Here is an 18,311-nt window from a genome sequence, read left to right on the forward strand (position 1 = left end):
TGTTTCACTTATTACAGTGTTTGTGGGAGGGGCTCTGAGGCTTTTTCCTTTGTAACCTCTCACATTGGTTGGCTTAGGTGTTTGTAAAGCCTTTGCATTGACAGAAAGTTGATTATTTGCTTCCACTTTATTCTCTGTTTTCTTCGAGTGTGGTTATTTTTTTAGTAGAAGGGGGTAGTTTATGTGTGTTGCATGCAATTTAAACAAGTCACTGATCTCCCTCTTGAAAAACTCATTGAGTTGCTCTTTGAAGAGCTGCAACGATACCCTTGGCTCAACAGCCAGTACCATCAGTGCAGCAGGGTGTCGAGGGGTGGGTGACCTCGAAGAGGATGCATGCCCTGAAAGAGACAACCTGCAGATAATAATAACTTTATTTTTATATACCGCAATACCACAAACAGTTCTAAGCGGTTTACAGAGGAAGAGACTGTATACAGACAGCGATATTACATAAAACATTTGAAATTACATTAGCATGTTAAGGTTAGTCAAATTTATCTGGAAGTGTTTTAGAAATACATTAAGGCTGAAGTGGGGTCAGAAAAATTTGTCAAAGAGATAAGTTTTGATTGACTTCCTAAAAGTTTGATAAAAAAGTGTGTTTGAGATAAATTTGGTTAAACATTTATTCCATTTGCCTTCTTGGAATGATAAATGTTCTATCAATGAATCTCTTGTAGACACAGCCCTTCAAGGATGGAAAAGTGGGCAAGTAGACACTACGGCCCAGATTCTGTATAGGACGGCCTAGGAAGGGCGTCCAATACAGAATCGGGTTAGAGTAAACGCAGCCACTATACTTATCGCGGCAAGTATAGTGGCCGCCTGTCCGATTGCTGGCAGGAGGGTGCCCAACCCCTCCTGCCGGAACACCGCCCTCCCCCCCCCTCTCACGACACTACCGATCACCGGGGGAGGCCTCTTCCAGCAGGAGGGATTGGGCACCCTCCTGCCGGTGATCGATAGCGTCGGGGGGGGGGGGGTATCTTCCGGCAGGAGGGATTGAGCACCCTCCTGCTGGTGATCAGTAGTGTTGGGGGGGGGGGAGGGCGGCGATTTTGGCAGGAGGGGTTGGACACCCTCCTGCCAGCAATCGGTAGTGTCGGGGGGGGGGTGGATCTTCCGTCAGGAGGGATTGGGCACCCTCCTGCCGGCAATCGGACAGGCGACCGCTATACTTATCACGGCAGAGAGATCCCTTGCCCCGATAAGTATAGCGGCCGCATCTACTTACAATGTAGACCAGCATTTTGCTGGCCTACATTTTAAGCGTCTCTTCCTCTATTAGGGAGACGGGTAAGGCCGCCTAGGTTTGCCTAAGGCCCTTAGGCGAGCTTAGGCATCTTGCGGGCCTCCCTAGGCTCCCGGAGGCGCCTTCAATATAGGCGGCCTGCCTGGGGAGCATTTTTTTTTTTTTTTTTAAACGTGCATCCCGATTGGTTGATTAGACAGCTGTAGAACGCCTACAGCTGCCTAAAATCGGGACGGCACTTTTCAGAATCAGGGTCTACATGCATAAGTTGTGCCTGGAAATTTGAAATGAGACAGATAGGTTGGGGATGAACCTGTTATGGTTTTGAAGCAAAGGAAAGCAAACTTAAAGATGACCCTTGCTTTCACATTCAGCCAGTGTAGTTTTTTGTAATACGAGCTTACATGATCCGATTTCTTGAGGCCAAAAATGAGACGGACTACAGCATTCTGGACAATTCTCAGTCATTTGATGGTTTTCTTGAAAGATCCCAAGTATATAATATTGCAATAGTCTAAGGTACTTAAGATCAAAGATTGAACCAGCAGTCGAAAGGAAAAGAAATCAAAATAATGTTTAATGGTACAGTATAATCTCGTTATAATGGACTCGCTTAAAACAGAACCTCGCATATAGCGGACGAGGTACACTAGTCCTGGCCGAGCGCCATTATAAACATACAGAAAATCATTGAATATAACGGACTTTCGGATATAACGGACAACTAATTTGGTCCCTAGAGCCACTTCTAGCTGTAGTTTTATTTGGCTATAACGGACATGCAGGCTCCGCCTACAAGGCACGTGACATGCCATTGATATAGTATCAAAATGCGGCCCAGAAAAACAAATGACAGAGTATTTCTTTCCAGTACAATGTTCTGATTTGCAATCATTTCGTACCATACCAATGTTTTGCTGAGTTTTGTTATTGATGTTGCTGATATGCTTGTACAGTGACTGTTCATCAATTTACGTTGTTTCAAGTTGCCCTAAATAAAGTTTTTAAAAAAAATGCAACTCTGGATATAAGACTCTGGATATAACGGACCGTTTTTCCAGGTCCCTTGAAGTCTGTTATAATTAGATTATACTGTACGAAGTTTCCATAAAGTGAGAAAACATTTTTGGACCCGAGTGTGATCTTTAAAAGTCAGGCTTCGGTCCAAGGTGACACCAAGGATTTTGATTGTAGAATTAATTGGATAATCTAACCCATTTAATCTCAAGGAGGTATTCATGATCTTGTTATTAGAACTTACCAAGAAAATCTTAGTTTTTTCAGAATTCAGTTTTAATTTACATTGCATAGTCCATTGTTCTACCTTGGTAAGGACAGATGAGATGAATTGTTCTGTCTCTTTGGTTAGTGAGGTTATGGGAATAATAATTGTAATGTCATCCGCATATATATATGATTTCAGTTTTAAATCGGATAACATATTTCCCAGTGATGCCATGTAGATATTGAAAAGCGAAGATGAGAGTGGGGAGCCTTGTGGCACTTCGCAGGGATTAGACCAATATTGATTAAAAGTTCCTTCACTGTAGACCTGGCAAATACATTTTTTTAATTTAGTATTTTTTGTTTGTTTGTTTTTTTACACCCTCCCTTTTGTTCTTTCCCTATATGTTCTCTTTCTTACTTGATAAATTGTAGTTCTGTCCTTCCTCCCTCTTGTTTCTGTTTGTCTTTTGAATTGTTTTTTATGTTTTTAATTATGACTGTTGTTTCTAAAGGATGTATAGTCACCCCATATATGTTTTTAACATAATGTTCTCCGCCTAGAAGGTTGATTGGGTGGTTTATAAAATTTCTGAATAAACTTGAAGCCCGAAAACCAATTTAGTACCTGTCCAGAAATGCCAATGGAATCAAGTCATCTAAGCAAGATGTCATGATCAACAAGGTCAAAAGCACTGCTCAAGTCGAAATGCAGTACCAATGCACTTTTTCCCCAGGAAAACAAATGGAAAAGATGATCAGTCATAGAGACTGAAACTGTTTCGGTACTGTAATTTGTACGAAAGCCAGACTGATAATCATGTAGAATGCTGAATTTCTCTAAATATTTTGTGAGATCGATGTTAACCAGTCCTTCCATTAGTTTAAGAAAGAATGGTATGTTGGCAATAGGTCTGTAGTTGGCTGTCAAGGAAACAGACTCCTTAGAGTTTTTAATAATAGGAAAGGATATGACCAAGTTCCACCAGGAATTTGCCAGTACATATACATGAAGAAACCCAATTAAAAAGTTCAACCTTGAAGGAGATAGGAGCTGTTTTCATAATAGTCAGTGGGCAATTGTCCAATAGGCAATTGGATTTTACATATTTTGAGTAAAGCTTGAAGAAGTGGTTCCAATATGGATTTTCAAAATGATTCCAGATCATGTCAACAGCTGAACCTTATTTATCTAAGGCAGAGTGATTGGTAAATCTATGCTTGAACCTAAAGAGACAATCTTAATTTGTGAATTTTTGTAGCAAAAAAGTCAGCTAAATTCACAGCAGGGGGTGGGAAGTCTCTATTAGAACGTTTATGTAAATATTAAAGAATTGACTATTCTGAAAAGTTCTTTACTACTTAAAGTAGGAGTATTAATTTTTTGAGAATGTTTGCAATGCTTTTTTTTTATCATTCTTTTATATTCTTTAACCTAGTCTATCTCATTTTCTACCAAGTCTATCACATTTTCCCCCGATTTGCACCATATTCTTTCCAATTTTTGTAATTCTCGCTTTAAAATCATTAAGTCAGTATCATACCAGCTGTCTGATAAACGTTGTCTTTTCCTAGGTGCAATATCATTTAAGACCTGATCGCTATAGTTTTTCCATCCTAAAATGAAGTTTGGATCAAAAGCTGAGTTGGATATTAAGCTGTAATGCATCCAAAATTCTACTGGGTTCAGTTGTCCTTTTGTGCAAATAGTTTGCTCTTTAAAATTGTTCCTTGGTTTCATTTTAAGCTGTCTTTTAATCCTGCATAATTCAAAATTACATAAAATATGGCCATCCAGGTTTCACCTTTGAAACTTACACTGGGAGTCACTGAGCCATTAGAAAGAAATATAATCAGATCTAAGTGGTGACCTTTCTGATGGGTTTTGGTCAGAGATGGTTTGGAAAAACCTAATGATGTAAGGAAGGTAAGTAGATCAGTTACGTTGGAATTATCTACCTGTTCAAGTTTTATGTTTATTAAAATTTTGATAAAAACCAATCATGAATTCTAAGCGTTGTACATTAAAAAAGGGGAAACAATTAAAGACAGATTAAAATAACAATTGCATTACGTACAGAAACATAATACCTACAGACATAACATACAATAAAACAAAAAGAAAGTAGGCAGAACTACAATATTTAAAGTAAAGGAGAACAAATAAGGGAAAAACAAACAAACGGGGGAGGGAAGGACTATGTTCTGAATAGAGAAGAAAAAAAAAAAGATTGATCAGAGGGGCTGTACAAACTTACAAGATCAGAGGGCTGGCTCAGCTTTCATAGGCGTCTTTGAAAGGGAAGCACTTTAGGCTTCCTTTGAATTTGTCTAGACTACTTTCAGACCTTAAATGGGTAGGTAAAGAGTTCCAGATTGTGGGTGCAGTAACGGTGAACGAGGTGTCCCAGCGTGTACTGATAATCTTTAAAGAAGGAACGTGAATCAAATATTGGGTAGTGGATCTTAAGTGTTCTAGGGAGATCATGTGGGATTAGATGCTTGTGGATGAAAGCGGGTCTTTGGTATTTTGAGTTTTGAAAGCGAAAATGGCAATTTCATAAGTGATTCTATGCGGAATAGGTAACCAATGAGCGTTCTTAAGCAGGGGAGTTACATGATCAAATTTCTTCATATTTGTGATCATTTTAATAGCGGTGTTTTGAATAAGTTGGAGATGGCGGATGTGTTTTTGGCATATGCCTTTATATAATGAGTTGCAGTAGTCGAGCTTAGATATGATAAGGGAATGAATCAGAATATTAAGAGAGAGGGTCCAGAATTTTAGCTAACGATCTAATCATTCTAAGTTTAAAGAAGCAATTTTTTTACTACTTCACTAATTTGAGACTTGTAAAAAAGTTTACTGTCAATTATTATTCCTAAGATTTTGACTGAATCGACAGAGAAAATAGAGATGCCATTAATGGAGACAGGGGCTACAAGTTGAATTTTAGCTAACGATCTAATCATTCTAAGTTTAAAGAAGCAATTTTTTACTACTGCACTAATTTGGGACCTGTAAGAAAGTTTACTGTCGATTATTATTCCTAAGATTTTGACTGAATTGACAGAGAAAACAGGGATGCCATTAATGGAGACAGGGGCTACAAGTTGAATATTGTTTTCCCAAGGAAAGAGAAGACAGTGAGTTTTGGAGATGCTGAGCGAGACCATATTTTTACATATTCAATCGTTAATCTTATCTAATTTTGTGTTATGTGAAAATATGGTCTCGCTCAGCATCTCCAAAACTCACTGTCTTCTCTTTCCTTGGGAAAAACAATATTCAACTTGTAGCCCCTGTCTCCATTAATGGCATCCCTGTTTTCTCTGTCGATTCAATCAAAATCTTAGGAATAATAATCGACAGTAAACTTTCTTACAGGTCCCAAATTAGTGCATTAGTAAAAAATTGCTCCTTTAAACTTAGGATGATTAGATCGTTAGCTAAAATTCTGGACCCTCATTCTCTTAATATTCTTAATAACAGAAGATTGATGTTTGTGGGGTCTGATGCACCAATGGGGTAAATGAGCTGAATGTCGTCAGCATAAGCAGCGAGACCAATGGATTGACATAGTGTTAGTAAAGGGGCCAGATAAATGTTAAAGAGAATGGGTGACAGTATAGATCCCTGAGGAATCCCAAAGTTGTTTTTTGAATGGTGAAGATGAGGTATTATTGAATGAGACAGTAGAGGTACGGTAAGAGAAGAATGAATTGAACTATTCGAGGATTTGTTCAGAGAAGCCCACTGCGGCTAATGTTTGAGGTGTAAATTAACATCACCATCTAAAAAGATGTAGGCGCCAGCTACCGAGTTTGCAAGGAGGAATTCATAGAATTCCTCTTTTGTTAGATGCCATTTGTTAGGGGGAATATAAAATATTGTTACAATCAAGTTGTCTTTGCAATCCTCTTTAGATATTTTACAAGTGAGAATTTCCAGGTCATTGGTTAGTTTAAAATCTAGCACTTGAAACTCAAAATGATCTCAAAGAATTATTGCTAAACCATCTCCTCTTTTTGAGTTTCTTGATAAAGGGATAATTTTGTAGTCTGAAGGTAGTGGTAGTATGTCACCTATGATAATATCCTAATCAGAAATTAGTCATGTTTCAGTTAGAAGTAATATATCCAGGTGGGTTTCTTCCAGCCAGTTTTTGACCAATTGTGCTTTACTCCTGACTGAACAAATGTTTAGATATGCTCCAGATAGACTATAATGTTCTAAAGGAGCCAAAGGCTCTGAATGTCGTAAGTTTTTTAGGAATCGTTGTCTTTTGTGCGTTGGTCTTAAGGGATGGTGGGAGGAGTTATCCAAAGGGATTGGGAAAGGACCTGTTTCCATTCAATCATAAAGGTAGCGAGCGGGGCAAAAAGATTTTTCAAACCTTGTGATCTATCCCATGTAAAGTGAGTTGGAATTGATTCAAATGCTGAAGCATCATCATTTGGCCTGCATCGCTTGCTGGGAAGATAATGATTTCTTAGCTGGCTTCTCCAATGCTGGAATCTCATTCAATGCCGATGTTGGAGCTGCCAGTACCGCATGCTCAGAGTGTTTTCCGGTGTCCATGGCCAAACCAAAGAGCTTCTCTTGCTGAATGCAATGAGCTTTTAATGAGCGCTTTTGTACGGTGGAACAGCGCATACAGGTGTCAACACGATGCTCAGGGCCCAAACACTGCAAACATCAACTATGCAGGTCAGTGATTGAAATAGGCTTCTGGCACAGACAGCACTTTTTAAAGCTGGTCAACGGTTTCAACATGGACAGAAAAATTGCGGCAACTAAATTAAACTCAATGATGAGATAGATTAGACTGTATAATTAAAGAACTTGTTCAGACACATTTCTTTTACTTTTTTTTTATATAGACCCTTGATGCAGGTAGCAAGTGTCGAAACAGACTGTGTCTGGTCAATAAAGACTAAGGGGGGAATTCATCAATGTGTGCTAAGTTAAGATGGGTTATTTTACAAGTCGTGCTATTTTAGCACAAGGTCCCATTTTATCTAATGAGAGCTTGTGCTAAAATAGCACAACTTATGGTAAAATAACCCGTCTTAAACAGTACAGGCAGTCCCTGGGTTAAGAACAGGTTCCGTTTTTTAAACCATTCTTAAGTTAAAGTTGTATGTAATTCAGATCCTGTACAGTACATAGTCTATAAAAACATTAAACATTAAAGAAACAGTCCTCAAAATACAATACTGTAATTTAAATAGAAAGATAGATTTACACTTACTTTCGTTCATCTGTCCCACTCCACCACATCCAACATTTCTCCCTCTCATCTCTTTCTTCCCCCTGCATCTGTATCTCATGCCTTTCCCACCACCATGTCCAATATTTCTCTCTCCCTCCCTATGCCCAACAATTCTCCTCTTTCTTCTTTTCCCCATGTGCACCATCATCTCTTTCCCTCTCACTCAGACTCCCATGCCCAACAATTCTTTTCTATTCCCTCTCCCACCTCAGCATCTCTTTACCTCCATTCTTTCATCTTATGTCCCAAGTTCATGTTCCCCTCCCTCCTACATCTGACCTCTCTGGGAAGGCTTCCGGGTCAGCTGCAAGCAGGACCCATGGCCACAGCTTTGAGAAGAGAAGTACAGCAGGGAGCCAGCCACGGGAGGGAGGCAAGTGAGGAGGACAAGGGGCACATTGGGACAGGAAGGGAAGGCTTCAGAGTCAGCTGCATGCAGGAACCGCAGCTGTGACTTTAAAAAGTATGGTGAGGAGGAGGGAGCTGGCCACAGGAGGAAACACTCGCGGGAGGGATGCAAGTGAGAAGGACAACGAGGGGCACGTTGGGACACAGAAGGAAGGAACAAGGGCGCATTGGGATAGAAAAGGAGGATGATGGTCACGTTGACACATGAAGGGAGACGCAGGACCCAGTTTGTAAGTACAAGTCTGACGTTTGTTGAAGTTCTTGATGCTTCTCATTTGGTTTACTCTATGTTGCTTGCACAATAAACCTATCATTTTGAAAAAGAAAAAAAAAAAGGGGTACCAGCTTACTGTTAATGATATCACAATGACAAACATTTGTAAACAAACTGAATAATTTGTATTTGATAAGATAATTTCTTTAAAGGCATTTCTGATTGGAATGGCAATCATGGGCAAGATGCTGATAAATGTACAAAATGAGAACCCAGGCACTGCATGAACAAGGTGTCAGAGAAAAGGCAATATGGCTGCTTATCTCAAGAACTATAAACTCAGCACTGTGAAAAAAAATTGTTGGCATGTTTACAAAATCCTGAGTGGTGTAAAATGCATAAAAGTGAATTGATTTATCACTCTTTCAAGAAGTACTAGGGAACACTCAATGATATTACATGCAAATACTTTGAAAAATATTTCCTCCTATTTGTTTTAACTCAACAAATAGTTAAGCTCTGGAATTCGTTGCCAGAGGATGTGTAGCTGGGTTTAAAAAAGGTTTGGACAACTTAATGGAGGAAAAGTCCATGATCTGCTAGTGAGACAGACATGGGGGAAGCCACAGCTTGCCTTGGGATCAGTAGCACTGAATGTTTGGGTTTCTGCCATAAGAATATAAGTCCCACAAGAACTGGCGGCAGCCATTCAGGGAGCGGTGCAGGGCCAGGTGGAAGCTTGCTCCTCCTGTGTGCCCCTAGCTGTTAGAATCGGCCGGGACGGGAGGGATATCTCCCCCCTCCCGCTTTTCCTCCAAAGTATACATATTGAGATCTTTAAGTCTATCCCCATACGCTTTGTGACGAACACCACCGACCATTTTAATAGCCTTCCTCTGGACCGACTCCATCCTGTTTATATCTTTTTGAAGGTGCAGTTTCCAGAATTGAAGACAATATTCTAAATGAGGTTGCACCAGTCTTATACAAGAGCATCAATACCTCCTTTTACCTACTGGCCATTCCTCCCCCTATGCACCCAATCATCCTTCTAGCTTTTACCATCGTCTTTTCAACCTGTTTGGCCACCTTAAAATTATCACATACTATCACATCCAAGTCCCGCTCCTCTTTCATGCACATTTCTTCAACCCCTAAACTGTATCGTTCCCTCAGGTTTTTGCAGCCCATATGCATGACCTTACATTTTTTAGCATTAAATCTTAGCTGCCAAATTTGGGACCATTCCTTAAGCTTCGCTAGGTCCTTCCTCGTGTTATTCACACCATCAAGAGTGCCTACTCTACTGTAGATTTTGGTATCTGCAAAGAGGCAAATCTTATCAAACAGCCCTCCAGCAATATTGTTTACACATGAGGCAACAGAGATGGTGTAGAAAGGTGCCAAGTTGATGGGGAAGCTGCCACAGGATGTGGTAAGAGTGGTTAATGTAGCTGGTTTTTTAAAAAAGAAGGTTTGGACAAGTTACTGGAGGAAAAGTCAATAGTCTGCCATCCGTCTTATCTTCGGCCTGAAGAAATGGGAACACATATCCCCCTTCTACCACAAGTTGCACTGGCTGACATTCAAATCCAGGGTCCTATTTAAGTTATCTTGCATCTGCTACAAAACCGTATCGGGTATGTCACCTGACTATCTTTACCCCCACTTCAACCTGAACTATAATAATAAGAGCTCCCGCAGAATAACTATGTTCGCTTTCCCCTCACTGAAAGCATGTCATCTTAAAAGATTCCTTGAACGAACCTTCTCTTTTCAAGCGGCCAAACTAAACTCATGGCTCGCCCAAATTACACTTGACGCCTCTTCATACCTCCACTTTAGAAAAAAGCTCAAAACTTTACTTTTCAATGGACCAAATCCTTAATGCTCCCCTCTTCCGCCTTAACGCTCCCCCTCTCCACATTAAAAAACAGATCGAACACTCTTCTTTGCATCAGACCAAATCCTTAACTCTCCCCTCCCCCCCTCAACACGGCCCTCCTTTCTTTACTTTTTCCCCCTCCTCCCCCCCCAAGATCCCTGCCCCCTCCCTCTCATACAATATGCTTTGTTCCCCCTCTCATAGATTCAATTGTACTCTCTTACAGTACATACCGTATGTGCTCTGTATTAGCCCCTCCTTCACTTAAATTGTCAATGTAAACTAGTTTTTGACTCTTTGATTGACTTGTTATGTTCTTCTTTTTTTCAACTGCACTGTTTGTAACTCTTCTATTTGTTGTGAACCGCCTAGAACTCCCTGGGTATGGCGGTATACAAAAATAAAATTATTATTATTATTGAGACAGACATGTGAGAAGTCACTGCTTGCCTTGGATCGGTCGCATGGAATGCTGCTACTATTTGCGGTTTTGTCAGGTACTTGTGACTTAAATAATCTCTTCCTCCCCAAAACACCAACCAAGTATTCAGATCCCTGAAATGTAACGTAATCTTATTTGTACTCTAACTGTAATCTATTTGTTATATCACACAGTAACATACAGTCAATTTAATATCCAATTTGCAAGTTCTTCCGGAATTAATCCAGCTACCTCTCCTCCCTTGTAACAAAAAAACAAAAAAAAAACACAAACCAAAACTGTTGTAACTTCACTGGAAATGTCCAGTTAGCTCTTTTGTAATCCGCCTTGAACTGCAAGGTATAGGCGGAATAGAAGTCCGTAATATAATGTAATGGATTGGCATCCCTGAAGATGGGATACTGAGCTTGATGGACTATTGGTCTGATCCAGTAAGGCTATTCTTATATTCTTACTTGTTGCCACAAGATGATTTGATCAACTATTTCACTTCAGTGGACCCAACATCTTCCAGAATCTCTAGAGACAGCAATACTGCGTCCAGGGTAGCTTTCGTAGACACACTGGATGATCTTGTCCAGAGTGGTGCCAAGTCTGTGCCCTTATTTTGAGCACCAGTCTGCAAGGAGAATACTTAAAAAGTACTAAAAAGCAGCACTAATCTAATGCTACCAGGATTAAAAAAAATATTCCAAAAGGATCTAACTATCAAGGACCACGAAGGGAACACAGCTGTTCCACCATCAACCAGGGATGGAGAAAGGCAACAATCCCACCAAACTTTCATTCCTTCCTGTAGCTGAAAAAGTGTGAGCATTTTGTGTTCTGACTGAATATCAAGAAGTCAATATGAGGAAAGTTCCCAACTATCATCTGAAAGGCTAAGGGACTCAACTCCTCCAGATCCAAGGCCCTGAGTGCTGAGAAAGTCCACTTGAACATTGTTTAATCCCACTATATGGGCTGCCAAAATCACTTACCAGATAGCATTCTGCCCAGTAGCTGATGCAGTCCACCACCTGCATGCCACTGCTCCACTCATGGTCCCAACTTGCTTGTTGAGGCAAGCTATTACTGTCATATTGTTATCATCACATTGACTGCCTTCCTTTATATACTTGGCTGAAAATGCCAGTGCACCAAATGAATATTATCTGGTCTCCAGATAAGCAACCTGAGGAGGTTACAGATTACAGGTGATCATTTGACACCACCCAATCCAGAAGTTAGAGGTCCCCTCTTGAGAAGTTGGGCTGAGGAGTCACACCACACCAGGTGAATCTTCAAAAACTCTTCCTAAGCAGGAGCAAGATACCAAATTTCCTGGGACTTGGAAGACTGATATAGAACAAGAGCACCAACTGAAGAGGCCTTATGCGAGTTCTCACCCTGGAAACCACTTCAAGAGTTGCTGTCAGGAGCCCGACCATCGTAAATCTGGGACACTTGTGTGTGCACAGAATGACCTTCTCTGATCCCAGAGCTTGTGCATCCACTGCTAGGTTAAAAGCACAAGAGTGTGCTGTGTGTCAAAAGATTAGCTTCTTACCTTTGCTAATCTTCTTTCTTGTAAATCCACATATTCCAGAGACTTAAGCTCCAGCCCTCAAGCAGCCAGGAACACCTGTCGAGAGAGAGAGAGGTACGGGGACACTCCCCGACAAATAAGTCTAATCTGCTCATGTGAAGAAATGCATAACAGCACCAATTAAACATAACTGAACCAGACCAGTAAACATTATAAAGTGGAATGGCAAAAAACAGTGCTATAAGGAGAGACAGCCTGAACTGTCAGAAGGACACGCCCTAAATAGACCCCCCCCTCCAAAAAAAATGCATATGAAACCCATTCCGATGGCACTCTTATAAAGGCTGGTCAGAAAACAGAAACAACTCTTACCAGTACTTGAAAAGGCAATCGATAAATCAGCAGAACATAGGGCGGGTTCCCAGAATAAAGATTGGATCTACACGAAAGAAGATTAGCAAAGGTAAGAAACTAAACTTTAGTTTTTCTACAATCCCACTTTATTCCGGGACAAGACATAGGAACCAACGACACTGCCAGGAACACACCGGAGACCATCACCAGAGACTTTGGAGCACTGGGTGAGAGGCTGAAGCGGACAGGAGCGCAGGTGGTTTTCTCATCGATCCTCCCAGTTAGAGGCAAGGGAAGAGCCAGAGATGAACGTATCCTGAGGACGAACGAGTGGCTACAGGGATGGTGCCGGGATATGAACTTCGGATTCCTAAACCATGGGGAAGCGCTACAAGGACTTCAGGGACCAGACGGACTCCATCTGACCAGTAGGGGTAAGAACATCTTCAGACACCGACTAGCCCGCCTGCTTCACAGGGCTTTAAACTAGGTAAGTCGGGGAGGGTACCCATTCACATATTAGTGCAGAAAGGAATTATCCTGATGAGATGAGTCGAAACTCCGCTTCCATGTCCAAGGTAAGTACCCACATTGCAAACAGTTCTTTAGGAGTCACACCGACTCGGGTAGGATACGCCTCACAGGGACTTAGCAAACACAAGATATGGAGGGCCATGTATGTCAATGCACACAGTTTAGGTAACAAAATTCTAGAATTGGAGGCTGAAATAAGGAATGCCGACCTAGATGTGGTGGCAATATCTGAAACTTGGTTCACGGACTCACATGGGTGGGATATGGCTATACCGGGCTACAATCTACTTCGTCAGGACAGAGAGGGCAGGTTAGGAGGGGGGGGTAGCTCTATACATTAAAGAGGACATCAAAACCACCAGGATCACAGATGTCAAGTACACCGGGGAGTCCCTCTGGGTAAACCTGGCAAGAGGCAGAGAAAAATGCCTGTATCTAGGTGTGGTATACAGACCCCCAAGACAACTGGAAGACATGGACGCAGAATTAATTGAAGACATAGAGAATATCACTCTACGAGGAGAAGCTGTACTGCTAGGGGACTCCAATATGCCTGATGCAGACTGGAATTCATTTTCAGCGACAACCAGCGGTAGCAGGAGGCTCTTAACCTCCATAAAGGGAGCACATCTCAAACAAATGGTAACGGAGCCCACTAGGGCACAGGCGATCCTCGACCTGGTACTCACCAACGGGGAAAGCGTCTCAGAGGTCTCAATAGGAGATACGCTAGCCTCCAGCGACCACAACATAGTATGGTTCAACCTTAGGAAAGGCTTCCCTAGATCAAACACGAAAACAAAGGTACTCAATTTCCGGGGCACAGACTTCGCACGCATGGGAGATTTCGTCCATCGGACGCTGCAGGACCAAGCGGAGACCGATGATGTAGAAGCTAAGTGGTTAACACTGAAATCAACCATACATGAAGCAACTAGCCGCTTCATAAAACAGTAAATAAACGACAAAGAAACAATAAACCCCAATGGTTCACCGCGGAGATCTTGCACCTCATTAAGGAGAAGAAAAAAGCGTTTCTCTCCTACAAGCGCACGGAGAAAAGAGAGGCAAAGGTAGAATATAGGACCAGGTCTACAGCGGTCAAAATGGCAGTTAGGGAGGCAAAACTTCGAGTGGAAGAAATTCTGGCAAAAAACATTAAAAAGGGGGACAAATCCTTCTTCAGGTATATTAGTGACAGAAAAAGGAACACAGGTGGGATAGTATGCCTTAGAAGACCGGATGGAAGTTACGTGGAAGCAGATTCTGATAAAGCCGAACTACTGAATTAATACTTCTGCTCAGTCTTCACCTGTGAGGCACCAGGACACGGTCCGCAGTTGAAGGCAACACAAAGCACAGAAGACCCGTTTCAGAATTTTGAGTTCACACCAGGTGAAGTTTACAGTGAACTGGCAAGACTCAAGGTGAACAAAGCCATGGGACCAGACAATTTGCACCCAAGAGTGCTCAGAGAATTGAGCAATGTCCTGGCGAAACCGTTGGCTGAGCTATTCAATCTCTCCCTAAGTAAGGGGAAAGTTCCCCTGGACTGGAAATTAGCTAATGTCGTTCCTCTGCATAAAAAGGGTTGCAGGGCAGAGGCTGCGAATTATAGACCGGTGAGTCTCACATCAATAGTGTGCAAACTCATGGAAACACTAATTAAAAGCAAATTGGACACAATCTTGAATGAAGGGAATCTTCGGGATCCCAGTCAGCATGGATTCACCAAGGGTAGGTCCTGCCAATCCAATCTCATCAGCTTCTTTGACTGGGTAACAAGAAAGTTGGACTTGGGAGAGTCTTTGGACGTCGTGTACCTGGACTTCAGTAAAGCATTTGACAGTGTCCCACACCGCAGGCTGCTAAGCAAGATGGAATCGATGGGGTTAGGAGAGACACTAACTGCATGGGTCAATGATTGGCTGAGTGGCAGACTTCAGAGGGTGGTGGTTAATGGTACCCTCTCTAAAACATCGGAGGTGACCAGTGGAGTGCCGCAGGGCTCGGTCCTGGATCTACTCCTTTTCAACATATTTATAGGGGATCTGACTCAAGGGCTTCAAGGTAAAATAACACAATTCGCCGATGACGCCAAACTATATAATATAGTAAGTGAATGCAGTTTACAGAATTATATGGCACAGGACCTGCTTACATTGGAAAGTTGGTCCTCAACCTGGCAGCTAGGCTTCAATGCTAAGAAATGTAAGGTCATGCACCTTGGAAGCGGAAATCCATGCAGGACGTACTTCTTGAACGGAGAAACTTTAACTAGGACTTCAGCAGAACGAGATTTAGGAGTAATCATCAGTGCAGACATGAAAACTGCCAATCAAGTGGAGAAGGCTTCATCTAAGGCAAGGCAGATATTGGGTTGTATCAATAGAGGTTTCGTCAGCCGAAAGCCTGAAGTCATAATGCCGTTGTACAGGGCCATGGTGAGACCTCATCTGGAGTACTGTGTGCAATTCTGGAGGCCACATTACAGTAAAGATGTGCGCAGAATTGAATCGGTTCAGCGGACGGCCACCAGGATGATCTCGGGGCTCAAGGGTCTCTCGTACGAAGAGAGACTGAACAAATTGCAGCTCTATACTCTCGAGGAACGTAGGGAGAGGGGAGACATGATCGAAACATTTAAGTACCTCGAAGTGGAAGATGATATTTTCTTTCTCAAGGGACCCTCGGCCACAAGAGGGCACCCGCTCAAACTCAGGGGCGGAAAATTTCATGGCGACACCAGAAAGTATTTCTTCACAGAGAGAGTGGTTGATCATTGGAACAAGCTTCCAGTGCAGGTGATCGAGGCAGACAGCGTGCCAGACTTTAAGAATAAATGGGATACCCATGTGGGATCCCTACGAGGGTCAAGATAAGGAAATTGGGTCATTAGGGCATAGACAGGGGGTGGGTAAGCAGAGTGGGCAGACTTGATGGGCTGTAGCCCTTTTCTGCCAACATCTTCTATGTTTCTATGTAAATAGAGCAGTCCTGGAGAATCAGGGTGGAACTGATGAGCCTACTGCCAAAACAGAGGCACCAAAAGCAGAATCCTGCTTGGCCACAACGATCATGTAAAACTTGGTGAATGTATGAAAAGAGGACCAGGTAGCGGCCCTGCAAATCTCCTCCAAAGAGTTTGCTAATGATTCTGTCCAAGAGGACGAGATACCTCTGGTAGAATGAGCTCTCACCACGAGGAGGGGCTTCCTTCCGGCCACAATATAAACTGCGGAAATGGCCATACAGTATAAAGTTCAGGAAATGGTGGCCTTGGAAGCTGGCCTGCCCTTACGGGCAGGACCCATCAGAACAAAAAGATGGTCAAAGAGGGAAAATTGTTCGTAACCTCCAGGTACCACAACAAGATCTTGCGCATGTCCAAGGACTGCAATACCAGGTTTTGCTCCCTCAAGATGGAAGAAGCAAAAGCAGGAAGCTGGACTTCCTGATTCATGTGGAAAGAAAAGAAGGAACGGTGTGCAGCATCACACCGGAATCCATAATGTGCAGAAAGGGATCCTGGCAGGAAAGAGCCTGAAGCGGGTGAAGGTAATTGCCACCAAAAATACAGTCTTGATCATAAGATCCATGAGGGAAACATGTTCCAGAGGCTCATAAGGCAGATGAGCAGAGAGCGGAGAACCCGGTTGAGATTCCAAGTCAGACATGGAAAGTGCAGCAGAGGCCAAATCCACAGAGCACCCCCGCAGAAAACGGACGACATCCAAATGAGCTGCTAAAGAGTCCCTTAGGGAAGAAGGGCCCATACAGCACACTTACCGTAAAAGGAGATTATGTACTTACCCTGATAAGATCTTTTCCAGTAGATAGGTGAGACATTCTAGACCATAGGGTTAATTCCATTTACCCGCATGGACTGCAGAAGAAATCCATACCAGCTTTTTCACTCCACCTCTAGAGTACTACACAGGCTAACTTAACTCCTCCCAGCAGTCAGTACCCAAGCAAAGAGAGACATTCCTATCTGTGAAGTAGAGGCACTTGTAATGACAGGCTAAACCAATGTTCTGCTCAAAACAACTAAACAGCACCTGGATCCGCCACTAGAGGTGACAATGAAACAGACTGATAACGTGTAAGGAGACTGAAATGCGACACTGAAATCAGAAAGCAGGCACAGCAAGGACAGGGGGGGGGTCTAGAATGTCTCACCTATCTACCGGAAAAGATCTTACCAAGGTAAGTACATAATCTCCTTTTCCAGTGCAATAGGTGAGACATTCTAGACCATAGGGATGTATAAAAGCAGTCCACCAAATAGCCAGGGTGGGCTTGCTGTGCCATCTGAAAAGACTGAGGACCCAAAAGCCAAGTCCTGTATGTCAGCAACATTCACTCAGTAGAACTTGGCAAACGTGTGAAGAGATGACCACGTCATCGCTCTGCAAATCTCATCAGGAGAGATATTACTAGCTTCAGCCCACAAAGAAATCACACTCCTGGTAGAATGCACCTGAACCGAAACAGGGGGAAGGTGCCCTGGAAGGATGTAGGCTGACAATATGGCTCTACAGATCTACCTGAAAATCATGGCCTCAGAAGTGGGAGCATCCTGCTGAAGCGAAAGAGCACAAACAGATGGCCAGAATGGCAAACCCCGTAAGGAACCTCCAGCTAATACAGAAGCACTCTACACACGTCCAAATTTTTCAGTAGACGATTTTGATGTTTGGGAACCCGTCGGCTGAGAAACAGGCAAATACCCTTACTGATCGATCTGAAAAGCCAAAACCACCTTTTGCAAAAAGGAAGGCACAGTCTGTAGAGAAACCCCTGTCTCCAAAATCAGAGAAAAGAGTCTCAACAAGACAACGCCTGCAGTCAGATGCGATGGCAAACAGAAAAGCAAACAAACAAGTTTTGAGCGCTAAATCCAGGAGAGAAGCATCCCAAAGATGTTCAAAAGAGGCCCAGGCAAGGCTTGACCATGCTACATAAGGGCCCAGACCAGGAACGGATGCTTGACTGGTGGGCAGCCAGACCTGAAGAGCCCCGTGCAAAAGACAAGCAACATCCAGATGCGACGCTAAATAGAACCAACTATCCCAAGATGGAAAACAGGACAGACCAGCCAACAGGACAAGCAGAGACACCACCGCTAGGCCTTTAGCTAAACTTGCCTGGAGAAAAGGAAGAAATGACCTGCTACACTGGAGCCGAA

General features: G+C 42.6%; 1 protein-coding gene across 2 annotated transcripts in view; it reads right to left on the reverse strand.

The window, feature by feature from the left end:
* Nucleotides 1-18,311, reverse strand: part of LOC117358071 (serine/arginine-rich splicing factor 12-like) — a 131,934-nt gene that overhangs the window by 44,695 nt on the left and 68,928 nt on the right. Inside the window, exon 1 of one of the 2 annotated variants that reach the window (XM_033939519.1) lies at nucleotides 6,877-7,125. The exons of the other annotated variant lie outside the window; for it this stretch is intronic. Coding sequence (XP_033795410.1) covers nucleotides 6,877-7,003 — 127 coding nt within the window. The 5' untranslated portion in view covers nucleotides 7,004-7,125. Of the gene's footprint in view, nucleotides 1-6,876; nucleotides 7,126-18,311 lie in introns of those variants that run through there. 2 annotated transcript variants of the gene reach the window in all.

Source organism: Geotrypetes seraphini, chromosome 3 (genome assembly GCF_902459505.1).
Source record: "Geotrypetes seraphini chromosome 3, aGeoSer1.1, whole genome shotgun sequence".
Lineage (NCBI taxonomy): Eukaryota > Metazoa > Chordata > Amphibia > Gymnophiona > Dermophiidae > Geotrypetes > Geotrypetes seraphini.